Source organism: Sylvia atricapilla, chromosome 20, assembly GCF_009819655.1.
Source record: "Sylvia atricapilla isolate bSylAtr1 chromosome 20, bSylAtr1.pri, whole genome shotgun sequence".
NCBI classification, from domain to species: Eukaryota; Metazoa; Chordata; class Aves; order Passeriformes; family Sylviidae; genus Sylvia; species Sylvia atricapilla.
In genome coordinates, this window is record NC_089159.1 from 7,867,686 (window position 1) to 7,882,828 (window position 15,143).

The window sequence follows — 15,143 nt, forward strand, 5'->3', positions numbered from 1 at the left end:
GGGAAAATTCAGCACATCATTACATTGCAGAATTGTGCTTGGCTGTGTGTCGGGGACAAAGATCTGCTGAGAATGAGGACTTGGGGCTTCTCATTATTCCAGTAAGGTTTTGCCTTTCCACACAGCCCCATTTCCCTGTGGGCTGTGCTGAGCATTATCTGCCAGTGATCCTCTGCATCCACAGCAGATAACTCCTTTGCTCATCTGTTCTGGGTGTAACAGGCATGGACTTCAAATGACTTGAGGAGCTGTGCTGAGTTTTTAAGTTTCCACAACTCTTGGGAATGGGGAAATGAGACTCTGAACAGGGGAGAGAGTGCCCATTTCCCATACACCACTGGCGCAGGGGGAAGGAAGGATAGGGTGGGGAAGGGGGAGAATGGAGCAGGAATTCTGTGTGGCACTTGTCCCTTGCCCTGGATACGTGCTGACAGCAGGGCTGGGGCTGACACAGAAAATGGCAATGCTTCCATTGCACAGGGCTGGCTCCTTCTGGAATTTCTCAAGTGCATTTACTTGCCCACTGGGTGAGAGGGATTCACACTGTCAGCTGGGTATTTGTAAGTTTGTTTATGAGCCTTTTTATCAGTCAATTCAGGTTTCCAGCCATCATGAGATGAATAGGCCTGGACTAATTGTTTACTTCAGGATGCTTATGAAACAGAGAAAATCAAGATGTGATAAATAAGGATCAGAAATTACACTGTCGGATTTAGTTGCAGCAGGTTAGCATGAAGGTCAAAACATTCTCCATAGCCCTCATACACAGTGATTACTGCAGTTCAGAGCAGGAGTTTGGGTCTCAAATACTTCCCAGCTGCAGAAGATGCATTTTATGACTTTATATCCCTATTGGCAGGATTGCTTTGGAGAATTAAGACTGTGATGGCCTTTTGCATGTCTGCAGGTGTTCAGGTGAGCCAATGGCTGGAACAAAGGGTAAAATTTTTAATATGACTGAGAATACACTTTGTGGTTCCTGTTGCTGTTAGTATCTCCTTCTGCCAGCCAAGTCAGCAGGGATATATCTCTCTGGGATCTTTCGGGAAGAGCTCAGTATCCCATACCTGCTCTTTCATTAGGGTGCTTCCTCCAGCTGGTTCTTGCTGGCAGTGTAAACAAAAATCTTTTGTAATTGACTGAGGTAAATGTGGGACAGGGTGGTTTAAAACCAGCTGATAAGTCTGGCCTTGGGAAGAAAAGGAGCAGGTCACTGGTAACAGCCAAGAAACCTGCCTGATTTCCAAGTTTTTTAGGGTGCTTGTGCTAAAGCAAATGACTCACCCTTGAGAGTGTACCTCTCTGTCCCCAAGTCTGACTTGCTGCAAACAGCAGTTCCTGGTTGCCAGTGGCTCTTCCTGAGTGAAGAATCATCATTCTCTGCTTCCTGCCCTGGAGTGCTGCTCAGGGTCACTGTGCCCTGTCAGTCTGTGTGTTTTGTGTTGGAGGCAGGGATGTATCAAAGCTCAGGGAAGCAATCCTGCCCGTGGGAACTTGGTCTTGGCTGTACATTGTGTAGGTGTACCTAAAATATCAGTGTACCTTGCCCACTGATTTCCAAACCAAAGCAATCACTTGTTCCCTCTGACCATGCTCCTGCCATCCCTTCAGACTCTGCTTCTGTGACATAAAGCCTGAATAAATAAAACCCCACCTTTCTAATGCTGAAGCAGAAAAGTTTTCAAAAGGGAAGTGAAACCTCTTGAAGAAAGAGAGGGGCTTGCAACTAAGTTTACACCAAATTAAGCTCTCTCTCTTAATCTTCCTGTGATCTGATAGCGGGTAGATTTTTTTTGAACCACGCTCTGTGATGGCTTTGCACGTAAACCAAATTGTATTTTCTTATCTAAGCATCTGCTGCTATTTTTACCATTCATACAGCACCAGCCTCCGTGCATACTAAGTGCTGGCCCCGCTCCAGCTGTATTCCTAAGCAATTCCCCAACACTCCTCCCTCCCAGTTTTATTTGAATGCGGCATTTCCCGGGTCTGGCTGCAGTCTCCTGCCTTGCTCAGGCACTGGGGATGGAAGAGCTGCTGCCCTTCCCTCCAGAGCTGGTTCCTGCTTGGCAGGAGCTGCAGCGAGCGCGTGACGTGCCCTCGCTCGGCGGCGCTGGCGATGGGAGCTTTAATTAGCTAATTCGGGCAATTGCAGATGCAAATTGGGGTTGGTGGCGTTATTAATGGGGAAGACGTTGCTTTGTGTTAAAGGACAAATCTAGGAGGTAGGCTGGAGCTTTCTGGTTGCTCTTCTGGGATCGGCAGCACCAGCCTGACAGAAAACCCATGGAAATGCCTGAGCTTTTCCAGTGCTGTTTGATGGGAATCCTGGGATCTGCTTCCATGTTTCAGTCCAGTTCCTCCTGAGTTACTCATGAAGCATCCTACAAGGGTTTGCCTACCACAAAGGTGTTACTTTTCACTGGTAATACAAGAATAATTTTAAGCATAGCCAGAAACCATCCTACAGAGCCCTCTGACTCTTTCTCCTTTAAAAGCCCAGCTGATGCCCCCATAAATTTTGTTACAAATCCCAATGGGAGGACAGTGGTGAGAAGGACTGGGAAGTGTGTCAGTCCTCTGAGGAAGATTTACCTGTCTAATGAAATCCTGAGTGTGATGGAGGGAGGGAAGGAAGAACACCTGGAGTGAAGTTGATAGCTTTGAGGTGAGCAAGACTCTGTCAGACTCCTACCTTTGGGAGCTGGTTTAGATAAGCGAGGCCTTAAAATCCATGTGAAAACTCTTCCTGGGGCTGTGTCCTGCTTATCCATGCAAGTGGAGTGTGTGTTGTGTTCTCTGGGTCCTTGGAGCCACATGTTCCTGTCCTGTTTGACTCAGATGATCTCTTGAATATTTTCCCAGATCTGTAATTTAATTTCCATGTGCAAGTTTATAGCCTGGGGAGAAAGAGAGACAAGAAAAAAATCTTTCAATGAATAGGAAGAAAATGCACTTCATTCATTGTTCTGCATAAAAAGTAGGAAAAGCAGCCTTGTTCAGCTTTTTATTTGGGTCAGCCCAGGCGCTGTTCAGGTGATGTTTCTACCTCAGGGCTGCATTTTGCTGGTGTGGTGTGGCAGAGAAAGGCTCAGTGTGAAAGTCCATTAGTGCTTTTTGAGGATGAAAGGTGTTAAGAAAACTCAGGGCAGTGATATCTGTGTTCTGTGGAGCTGCTACCAGATGAAAGCATCCTTCTCTGCACCCAGACAAGCAACCTGGAAGTTCCTAATTCCTTCCTCGATGTGTTTCTCTTGTGATCAGAGGTCCTGGCTCACAACTGAGGGACTAATTTGAAGCAAAGTAGTGCAGCTGGGAAGGAGCCCCAGAGCCATCTCCAGAACTGCTGTTGTGTTTCCTTCACTCTGTGAATGGTGCTTGCAGAACTGTGGGGTTGCTAGTGGTCTCTCTCAGTGGGCTGCATCTCCTGCAGGGCATGATGTTAAAAACCAACCAACTCAGGACACTGCTCCGTGTTTTTGAAGGATCCTTTTGAAGGTCAATCAGGCAGGGTGTTTTAGTGTCCTGCTGCATGGTGAGAGCAAGCATCCCCCTTGGGTGCTGCAGGATACAGAGCTAAATACCCTGTGTAGGAGCAGCACGAACCCCATCGGGTTATCCTGCATTGCCCTCCCAACATCTCCAGCCCCGAGGCTCCTTTTGAGAAAGGCGAATCCCGCCCGTTCTGCCTCTGAACTCTTCCAGCAGCAAAAGCGAGGGAAGGTGCAGTCTGTAGGCTCTTTGCTGCCTGGATGCTGGAGTTCCCAACACTCAGAACATCCCGCAGCCGCCAGTCGAGGATCCTGCTGGGAGGAGTGACCCGCATGCAGATCCCGCAGCCTCCAGCGAGCGCTGGTGGAGCCCTCGGGTGCCGCTGGGATCCCAGCGCAGGGTGTTTAGTTATTCCGGTCAAACCTCGCCGCCGCTCCTGCCTGTTTGTCCTTGCTGAGCTGAGACAAACCTGCTCCAGGGCTCCAGCCCCATTACCGGGACAAAAGGACATCAGGCAGTGCTGCTGCCGAAGGGAAATGTGTCGGGAAATGTGTCTCGGTTCGCAAGTGTGATGCAGAATGGGTGGCTTAGTGATGGCTGTTGTGACTTTTATCTGTTCAAAAGGCATCTTCGGAATGATTTTTTTTTTTTTAATACTTCCCTAAAACGTAGGGAAGTTGATTTTGGGGTGAGGATACACGCTGAGGCTGAGAGGATTAATATTGAAGTGAGAATTGGTGGATGGCAATAAACAACCGTTTCTGAGGGGAATTATTTTTATGAATCAGAATATTTAACACATGGAGGCTTGTGGGCTTTTTCCTGGTTTAAAGGGGCACTGTGAAGCGTATCACAAAGTGTCTGTTACTACCAACATTTTAATTTATGATTAGCTTGGAATATTTTTACATCTCATTTATTCTTTGCACAGGGGTGTTCTGAGCTGTTGAAATTTTCGGTCAGCTCTGCTTTCTTGGTGTTATTTGTTAGGGTAGTGCCATGGATGGATTTTGGGTGCGAGCTTAAAACTTCACCAAATAAAGGGGGGGGGGGGACGACTCAGTTTTGAGGGGTTTTAAGGCCCTTTGGTTCTCTTTGGCACAAAACAGATTTCTTAGGATTCCTCTGATAGCTTAAAATAGCCTTCATAAAGCTGTCAATCTTTTCCTTTAAGAATCTCTTGCTGGCTATTTTTTTTTTTTTAATCTAAGTGCGTTGTCTGTGGAGAAGTCTTGAGCTGAGGAGATCCTGTCATGGCACATGGCTCCAGCAGTGCCTGGGTCTGAGTGCTGGAAAGCCAAGGGAGATAAGTGAGGAATGGGGAGAGGCCCAAGTGCACAAGTCTTTGCTCAGTCTCTATTTTGATCTGGTGACACTGAAAGCAGAGCCTGTGTCACATAAGGGAAGGCACAGCACAGCTGTGTGAGGTCAGAGGGGTCACACCCTGCATCCCCTGGGGATACTGGGGAAGCCTGAAAGGGTCTGAAACTGGGATGTGGAAGTGGTGTGATGGAGAACTGGGTGGAGAGGGAGAAAAGAGAGCAGTGAGGAATGGGAGCCAGAGGAAAGGAGCAGAATTATGTAAACCTGTAGGTGAAGGTCAAAGGCTCCATGTGACTGTTGTTCAGTGGCTGGTTGCGGTTTTTTTTAATGTTTGTACGTGCTGTAAACAGCCCTAGGCTGATCTAAAAGTGCTGGGAGGCAGGGGCTGTAAATTACAGGCGTTGTTATCCTTATAAAGGGAGCAAACAACTCTGAAGTGTCTTTTGGCTCACAGAACTTTGTATGCATGTTACTCCATTGCCCCTCCGTTCATTGAAACTCCTTGTTTCAGGTTTGAGGGAAGGTCTTGCTCACTACTGGAGCAGGGACAGGCTGAGAATGTGTGACCTGAAGCAAAAACAGGGCTGAGAATGTGTGACCTGGAGCAGGGACAGGGTTGAGGTTGTGTGACCTGGAGGTGCTATGTAAGCAGTGCCACTGCCTTGGAAACCTGGGATGATCCAGTACCTGCCTTCCCACTCTGGCTGCTGGCTGTCCCAGCTCTTGTCCTGTGCAACTCCGGTCCTCCTTTTTCCCCTGGTGACCCCTCAGCGTTGTCCTCACTGTCGGGTGCGCCTGAGGCGGCTGAGGAAAGGGCTGAAGCGACGGCAGGGTACGACGGGCTGAGTTTGGCCTCTCTGCCCCGACTCCGGGGTGAGGGCAAGGGTGGGCCCAGGGTCACCGTCCTCTCTGAGGGGACGAGCCGAGCGGGCCCCCGGAGCCGTGCCGGGACAGCCGCGGGTCGGGCACCGCTCGGGGCAATGGCTCCGCTCTGAGGCGCCGGCGGCGGAGGGACCGCAGGGTTACCCGGGGTGAGGCACTCTTTGGCCGCCAGCGGAAGCACCCGAGCGCTTGGGCCTGCGCACTGCGGCCTATAAGAGCCGCGGGCGGTGCGGAGGGCCGGGCACTCGCAGCCGGAGCTGGCCGAGTGCAGGTCTCAGTGGCGGAGCTGGTGGAGCAGCAGCAAGAACCCCGGGAGGAGCTGGCGGCCTGAGAGACCCCCGTCCGCACTCTCATTGCTTCCTCCTCTCTCGCGAGGGCTGCGGCGGCGACAGCGACAGCCACCCCCGGAGCCGTGGGCCGCGCCTTCCCTCGCGTCGCTGGATGCTCTGGGGTTCGGTCCCTGAGCGGGGCCGCGGCGCCGGCAGCCCCCGCTGTGGCGGGGCTATGGGTCCGGGAAGCGGCAGGGCACGGAGCCCCCTTCCCCGCTGAGAAGGCCCTTCGTCCCGGCGCCGATGCCGCGCTGTCCCCTCACACCCGGCCTCTGAGATTCCCCTCTTTCCCCTCCCCATGCCCGACGGAGCCCCTCGGCTCGGTGACGCCCTGCAGCAGCCCCGCCGGCCCGGGGGTCTGCGGCGCTATGAGAGGAGCTGCCCCCGCCGCCGGGGGCAGCCAGGACCGGGGCAGGCTCCCACCCCGCCGCCGGCTGCCGTGAGGCGGCTGTAGCTAGAGGAAGAGCCCCTCTTTGTTTTCCCTTCGTCCTTCCCGGGGGCTTCATGCCCCCCGCTGAGGGATGATGGAGGTGGTGGGGGACTTTGAGTACAGCAAGAAGGACCTGATAGGACACGGAGCCTTTGCTGTGGTCTTCAAAGGTCGCCACCGCAAGGTAAATAGCGACGGGCTTCGCCCGCAGCCGGAGCGGGGCTGGTTACACAACCCGGGGCCGATAGCAGCCCCTCGGGTGGGTGACAGCCGCGGTGGCGGTGCGGGTGGTTTGTGTCCTCCTCTGGGGAGTTTTGACGTGGTTTGGGTGTTGGGGGAGAAAAAAAAGAGCCGAAGGGAGATGCTGGCTGGGCTGAGGCCCGCGGCCCTGAGCCGGGATCCGGCCCCGGCATCTCTAAACCCTTTATTTTTGCCTTTCCCTCCACCCCAGCGGCCTGTCCGCGGTCGCACCGCTCCTCCCCGCTGTTGGCAGCTCCGTGCCGTAGCGGCCAGGGGAGAGTTGCAGCTGTAGGGGAGGCTGAGCCCTTTGTTTGTCGGGGAGGGTCATGTTTATCTCGCTGGATAACGAGGGATCTAATGGAAAATCGACTCCTTTGGGATTGGCTGAAGATTTCTGAAATTCAGAGGTGTCTGGTTTCCTGGCGTGACTTGCTAATCGCCCCGGATATTCATAGTTACGTTATGGTTTCTTGATGCCGTGAGTTTATTCTGGTGTCTAAAAGAGCTTTGCTTTCCAGAAAACAGCCCTTCGGATTTAGCATTTTGGAGGATTAAGGCAGCGCACAGGGCTTGGAGAGGCACGGTGCAGTGATTTTGGGGTTAAAAGAAAAAGGAGAAAGGGAAACGGAAACTTTAATGGCCAATGGAGGTGCTCCCACCTCACAAATAAATAGTCAGTTTATTTTTGGGTAATATATAAATAGACAATATATGAGCTTGCTTAAAACAGAGGGAGTTTTGTGCAGTTTTCATCTGCAGAGGATAAAAAAGCTGAAAACGAGAAGTCCTTAAAGGACAGTAAAAGTAACTTGATCATTGTGAGAGGTCTAAAGAAGCAGATAAATAGCACTGCTACCAAAAAAAAAAAATAAATGGTATATGATTAGTTGTTGGTTTTTTCTTTGTTTTAAATGCTTTGGAATCCATTAAAATGCAGTGTAGCCGAAGCTGGATTTTAATAGCTGTCTAAGCTATTGTGGAATTAAATAGTTCTTGATGGTGTCACGTGGTGCAGTAATAACTGGTGGGTGGAAGAAGGGTGATCTTGCAACTTTTTCTCACTGTTTTCCTAGATAGTTGATAGAGGATGAAGTTAAAAAAAAAAAAAAAAAGGTAAACTGACAATACTTTTTTTGTTCGCTTCCAGAAAACTGATTGGGAAGTAGCCATAAAGAGTATTAACAAAAAGAACTTGTCGAAGTCACAAATCCTGCTTGGAAAAGAAATAAAAATCTTAAAGGTATGTTAATTTGCAGTGATTTTTAAAGCTGCTTTGTTTGAAAAGGAAAAGAGACTTCTGACCTAGTTCATTCCAGGTCATGTGTGGTATCACAGTAATTGCTGTTGTGCTGTTTCTTTGTAAGAGATCCAGAAATAAAAAATACTAAGAAAAACAGAAAAAACCTCATATCTTTAGTTCTGGAAATGTCTCAGAACAGGTTGTGAGCGTGCTTTTTGCAGTTAAAAGTAGCAAATTTTTGTGGAACCAGTGTCCGTGCTTTGCTTATTGCACCTGTGGAAGACTTTGTCCTTCAGGATGGCCAATGTGGCACCTTTTCCCAACAGATCATAGCTGAGGGTGAATCATCAGGCTTTGCTCTTTCATCTTTTTTTTTGCTCAAAGCTGCCCTGAAAGCTGAAATCAGTGAGCTGACTTGATTCCTGTAGCAGCTGCCCACTTCTGACTTGTGATAATTGCCTTAAAACCTGGAGTGTGGCTCTGACAGAGGAAATGTAACAGAGCATCTTCCAGTTTTTCAGTGTTACTTTATAGAAACATCTCCTTGGGTGGTCATTTAGCATTCGCTGCTCACTGAATTTCACATCTCATTTCACTCACTAATAACGAGTGCTGCTTTCTTCCCATGTTTCTGAGCTTCTTGAGATACATCACTACTTTATATACCATTATATACATATTATATTCTCATTTATTTATTATACACCAGAATTAGTGTTGGGCTTATTAGTGTGCTGCAAGTACTTAACAAACAAAAGGGGTTTTTTTTTGAGCAGCTATAAATAATTAGTGAGCTGTCCCACGAGTTTTATTTAATGTTATTTGGTGTGATCTTCTTTGTATTATAAAAGTAAGGTTGATTTGAACATGGTCTAGTTGATTACTTCACTAAGCAAGAAATTGTGTAAGAGTAGAAAATTAAATCTTGTCAGCTTTCAGTGCTCATTAGAGGATCTTATGCCCTGGTACTTTCTGTAACAAGTCACAGACATTAAGTTCTGGAACCAAATGTTTTTATGACCTCTCAAGATATTGCCTAACTTCCTTATCCTGTAAATATTGTCTAAACAGCTGAGATCTCCTCTAAATTCCATCTGATCATCTTAAAAAGATTCTCTTTGATGATCTCCAAATTGGCATTATCAGCAAATTCAATTAATAATAATAATAGTAGTAATACTAATAACCTTTTTCCATAATACAAATATTTTGTTTTACAGGAACTTCAGCATGAGAATATTGTAGCTCTTTATGATGTCCAGGTAAAATATACTTTGATATCTTTTTTTAATTAAAATTAATTTATGGAAGTATAATGAACATATAAAATGTATGCCAAGTAGAAGATTTTGGATGGGTTTATTCTGAGTTTATTTTGAATGAATCTACTTTGTTGCTGTCATCAGTTTGGAATTTAGCAAAAACAAGTGTCAGCAAGAGCAGCATCTTGGGGATCTGTCAAAGAAATGTGATGTTCAGCCCTGTCACAGTGAGGAGGAGCTGAAGGAAGCAGAAAACCACAATCACGTGTGTCTGTTGCCTTTGTGTTCAGGACAGGATACAGTGAAAAAAGCCGAGCAGACAATTGGATCTTTTCAATTAAAATTACTTCAGATTGTCTTCCTCTCTTTATTGCCTGATGAGGTGGAGGAGTTACTCTGCAGCCTGTCTAGGGGAGTGGATTCTGCTTGGGAAGGACATTTTTGTATCCTGAGGCCTGCCAGTGTTGAGCAAAGCTAAATGAGAGACATGAGGTAGCTCATGGAGCCATTTGTTCTGCCTGAATAAGAACTATCCATTTATCTCCTGAGCTCAGTTCTGATTTTAAATAGAATTACACTGATGGAAAAAAAAAATGACTGAGAAGCACCTTTGGTGCATTGCACAGTCAAAGCAACACAAAATAGAGATTGTGACATTCAGTCTTTCCTTTGTCTTTACACCTTCATGTGCTAAAAGCTTTTAGCTTGTGTGGATGTGCACCTTTTGCTGTAAAAATCTGTGCTCATGTGACATAAATTAGGTGGGCTCAGGTTTTCTAGTCTGTAGCATGTGAGTGACTTCAGGTACTGTGATGTTCATGTAGCAACTGACCATGCATCAAAACTTCTGGGTTCAATCTGTAAACTCTGTTTTTCCTGCATCTTGACTTCAAAATTCTTCATTTTGAGTGATATTATGTGCTCTGAGAGGGAAAGTATTGTCTGTTGTGCTTCTTAAGGAGACCAGGTTTTCCTGAGTATTGCTAAGTGGAAATAATCTCTCAGCATCCTAAATTTAGTACGTCCAGACATCTCAAAAGCAACTGGAATTGTTGACTGAGGGTGTTGGTATGTGAGTAAGCTGCTGAATTTTAGATTTATCATTTACAGTCGTTTATGTGTGAAGGCTCCTTAGTCAGAGTCAGCTCTGCAGCTCAACCTGGGGGTAGGAGACTAGTTGGGTGTTTGGATGATTTAACATCTGAGCTTTGGAGAGACTCTTGTTCTTTTGATTTATGCACAAGACTACAGAATCCTACAGTTATCTATGGTTTCTTTACCTAAAGGGTTTTTATAAACATAACTTTTAGGTTTTCCTGTTCTGCCTCAGGAAAGGGTGACAGGTTTTCTTGAATGATCAGTGCTGCTCCCATTTGAGAAGGGGATGTTGCTGCTTGTCACCAACTGTTGTGCTCAAATAAAATGAGCAGTTAAAGCAAAGAGAAGGGCAAACCTGTGTCCTGTGCCTTCATCTATTTCAAACACATTCACAGCAAACACAAAGCTTGGCAGTAGGATGCTCCTTCTACAGAAGGAATTGCTTTGCAAGATATGGTATAAAGAGTGTGCCACTTGCACAAATAAGCTTTTCCCTTTCTGCTGTGTTTGTGAAGTGACAGACATCATTAACTTCTGTGATTACATTAATTTATAGCCCAGCAAGAATGAACACTATGCAAGGCATTCACATGTCTAGTAGGCTGTTACACCTACTAATTTTCTTTAGTATTTCATGTTCTAGCATGTGCTGCCCTTTTTGTTTGCCAGGGTTATTGTGAACACAGTGACACAGTCCAGCAGATAAGACTTTAGGATTTAAAGCTATTGCTAAGTTTACAGAAGCTATTTTTTTTCCCTCAGTGCTGGAGCCAGTGGAGTCTGTGTCACAGTAGGAAGTTCTCAGTGTGAATGGGAGTCTGTTTTATTTTTGTAGTTCTGTTGGGCTGAAGCTTTTCTTAACCTTAGACAGTTTGAAATAAGAAAATGCTCCTGTTTCAGAGGCAGTTTGACAGATCATGTAGCTGAATACGCCAAGAGCTGATTGTTGCCCTGAGTTTTCATGTGGGAAAGATGATGTGCAATAAAAGTGGCAAAACCAAGTGAAAAAAGTGTAAATTGATTGTGATCAAGGATATTTTCACATCTTGTAATATTAAATTAATGGCAGTACTTTGAGATTAAAGCTGTATCCCTGCATAGCAATTTAGAATGTATCTTTTGAGAACGAATGTACAGTTATTATTTTATATATTCCAAAAAGCTTCATTTGGATTGACTTGCAGGAAGTATTTGGATTCCTCCTCCTTCTTGCCTCTTCATTGATGGTTGTGTTCCCGTTGCATGACCACTCACACAAGTCAGCATAATAAAGACAGACACACCATGGAGGCTTTAATTAAATCCAAGAACTTGGGGACCGTTCTGCTGATTGTGCATGAACATTTTCAGACCTTCTCCACTGCTGATCCTTCCTCTCCTGTGAGCAGCACCATTTCGATATGTTATTAGTGTGTCTGGAGTTCAATTACTAGAAGTGCCCATTCATCTGGAGCCACACCCCAGTGAACTGGTGTGTGTTAATGGGGGCATAAAAATGTTTTGTTCTGCAGCCAGCGGGATAATTGCCCTTGATTTCTGTGAGGTGGACGTGCAGCTCTGGCAGGTTTGAGCTGCAGATAAGCATTTTATGTAAGCAGAGCACTCCACTGCTGCTGGTGCCACCTCACAGGGCTGGGGAGCTGCACACACCAGGGTGTGGAGGCCGTGGTGCTATGGCTGAAGGAACTTGGAGAGAGATTTAAATAAAAAACCCTCCCATCTGGCTGAGACAAATGTTTTGCAGCATACTCTGGAAGTAGCTCACTTAAAAAAAAATATTTTTTTTTGTGAAATGCTTAGTAAAACCTCAGATACAATAGATGGAGAGCAAGAGAGACATTTTTCACTTATCTTCTTGAGCAAATGTTGATTGTCTGTCATTCAAGAACAAAACCACTCCCAAATCTCTGAAATGGTTTAAGGATGCAACTCTTTTCCCGTGGTGGTGCTGTGGGATGTCATTCATCTGCAAAAGAAAATCAATCTTAGATCCTGTTAATTGGGGAAGTGGAGCCACTGTTTCTCAAAAGCAAAAGGAGCCTGAAATAGCCTTTAACTTAGCAGTGTAAAATACACTGAGATCCTTGGATAAAGTATTCCACTGAAGTATGAAGGTATCAGTAAGTTATTTGGAATGTTCTATATTTAGGGCATGAATTTACAGTTTTGTGCAGTTCATGATCCCAAGTGTGTGCTGAGTAGATCTAATCTCTTACACAGTGCTAGACAGTGCCTGTTTTAGCAAATAATTTAATTCAAAACCTCTCTAGAATGTCAGCCCTCCGAATGAAAGTCTGTAATGTATCTTGGAGATAGCATTTTAGGAGCGTGAATTAATGTCCTCACTGTATGGAGTCTGAAGTTTGCTATTTGAACAGTAGTTTAGGGAGAACTAATTTCTAGAGTGTTATTGGAGAAACAGTATCTGGATAAAAATTGTATCTTGTCTTAGCTTGTTGGTACAGAGCAGACAAAAACCATGCAGCTGCTTCTGCTGTCCTTGGAAGCAGAAAAAGCCAGTGGGAATGGAGCCAGAGAGTCTTCTGGGACCTCCAGCTCAGCTTTGCTTGTACACAGAGCCCAGGAGCTCTACTAGGGGTGCTGAGAGGAGGAACTGTTGTTTTAGCAGCAGGAATTAAATATCTCTGGTTTACCCAAGGGCTCCAGTTGCTCTGGTGCTGTTGCGTGTGTTTCTTGAGATATTTGCTCCAGGCATCCTGTGTGTGCTCCTGATCTCAGTGTCTCACAGCTTTCATTGCCTCCACACTCCCAGCAGAACAGGGGATGTCACAATATCTTTATTTTTGTCCCCTCAGCTCCTTGCTTAAGGCCTTTGTGTTTGTCAATACCCATCCTCTGTGTCTGTGTGGAAGTAATCAAATGAGAACATGGTGTTCGGATAAAAAGAAAAATCCTACCCTGTAGCAAGTGTAAAGGTTTTGAAACAGTACCTGGCAGCTGATGCCAGCTGAAAGGTTGGTTATGACAGTGCAGGAATGATGCCAGGGTAGATGTTGGAGGTTGGGTACAAGCAGGATTAGAATTTGTTGAGAACCAGAGAACCAAAGAGCTGGAGTTACTACACAGGCCTTAGCTTACCTGCTGTGCCTAGATCCTGTAATTTGAATTTCAGAACTGTTTCAGAGGAATTACTACACAGTCCTTTGCTTACCTGCTGTGCCTGGATGCTGTAATTTGAATTTCAGAACTGTTCCACATGACTTTTTAGTACACAAGTGTGCTGAACCTTTGTGCTGAGAACAGCTGTGCCTTTCCTTGGTGCTGGGCAGCAGAGCAACCCCTTTCCCCACCTCCCATATATTGGTTAAATATAGCATTTCACTAACAGCAAATGGATGGTCCAGTTCTTGTGGTGCATTTCTCCATGGCTGATTGCTCTTTTATGTGAATAATTGGCAGCATGCACCCTGTTTGAATCCTTATAGGCACCTGACAAGTGACATTTAGCCTGAGATTTAACATGTTGTCAGAATTAACAAAATGTTCAGTCCTTTAGGTGACAGGAGCTGCACACAGAAGTTGTTGCTGGTTGCCCTCACAAAGTAAACCAAGAATGTCTGTGATACAGAGAGAAACAGCCTTTAAAAGACCTGGACCTGCCCTTTTTCACTACATTATTAGGATTTTTGCCAAGTGTATTTAAAGCTCAAAAAAAAAAAAAAAGTGCATTCCTGGCCAAAAAATTATATCCAATGTAGCACAAATGAACATAGCAGAAAATTAATCAGATAACAGCAGTGCACAAGCTGTCAGGTTAACAATTCTTCTGCTTTGGGGACTCCCATCATGAGCTGCACTGAAATAAAATCTACAGATTCAAAGCAAAAAGAGAGTAACTATTTGCCACAGTTTCTGCTTTGGGAGCTCACTAAGCTCCTTGCAGACCTTCAGCTTGTCCTAAAGGAGGACTCATGAACCAAAATGAAATCTAGGGAATGTTTCTGCCAGTACTCCAGAGATCTAGCAACAGCTCTTGGAAGTAACCATGGGTGTTTTGACTTCTCTTTCAATTAATGTTTTTTTAAGTGGAACTACTGTGCTTAAGACTGTGATTCAAGTTGGAACTTCACGTCCCCCAAGACAGCTGATGAAAGCCTTGGATTAAAACACAGCAAGTTTTGGCCAATATGTTGCCTCTTAACCTCTTTCTCTTAGGTTTATCTGGTTATCTTTCAGAATTGTAAATTGGTTTATTATTAGCCTTTGCTTGCAAGTAAAACTTAGATTCAGAATAAAAAGGTGCAAAAGTAGGTTTTTGCCAAGAAAACTTTCATCAGCCAAGCAAGGGTCACTGGCCAAAACTGGTAATTGTTGCAACACAGCAGATATCTGTTTTGCTTATTTATCTAGGTAGGAGTGTAGGTCAGAACAACTCCAGCTGCACTAATTTTGTGATCTGTACATCAATGCAAATTGTTGAAAGCTTTGTTATCTGTTTCAGGAGGCAGTTTAAAATAGCTTGCTAGATCAGCTTTATTCCTGAATGTTAGATCTGAAACATGCTGGTTTTCTAATCTTTCCATTTTGAGCACTTTGCTCTGCTTAGCAAGTCAACAGAAATCACAAGTCTGGGGAATGTTGATAGGGAGAGCTTTATTGTTCAGCAAAATAATTTAGAAGGGCAAAATGTATCTCCAGAGCTGGCTTGTCTGTTCTGAATGTATTCCCAAAATGGAGATCAGATTCCCAATCAAGCTGGCCAAGAACTGTAAGGCAAAACTTGAGCAACTCTGAAGGGTTGAAAAGTTCAGTTGTTTTGTACTAACTCTTGTGTTGGTGGGATATTGAAAAGTGTTTGGTTATGAGTTCAAGTTGGGACAGGTTGT

The 15,143-nt window shown here is 45.4% G+C and overlaps 1 protein-coding gene across 1 annotated transcript in view; it reads left to right on the forward strand.

Moving 5' to 3' along the window:
- Positions 1-5,956: 5,956 nt before the first annotated feature.
- ULK2 (unc-51 like autophagy activating kinase 2) overlaps positions 5,957-15,143 on the forward strand; it is a 36,948-nt gene continuing 27,761 nt past the window's right edge. The window contains exons 1-3 of the mRNA XM_066333472.1: positions 5,957-6,640; positions 7,844-7,936; positions 9,157-9,198. Coding sequence (XP_066189569.1) covers positions 6,548-6,640; positions 7,844-7,936; positions 9,157-9,198 — 228 coding nt within the window. The 5' untranslated portion in view covers positions 5,957-6,547. The remainder of the gene's footprint in view (positions 6,641-7,843; positions 7,937-9,156; positions 9,199-15,143) is intronic.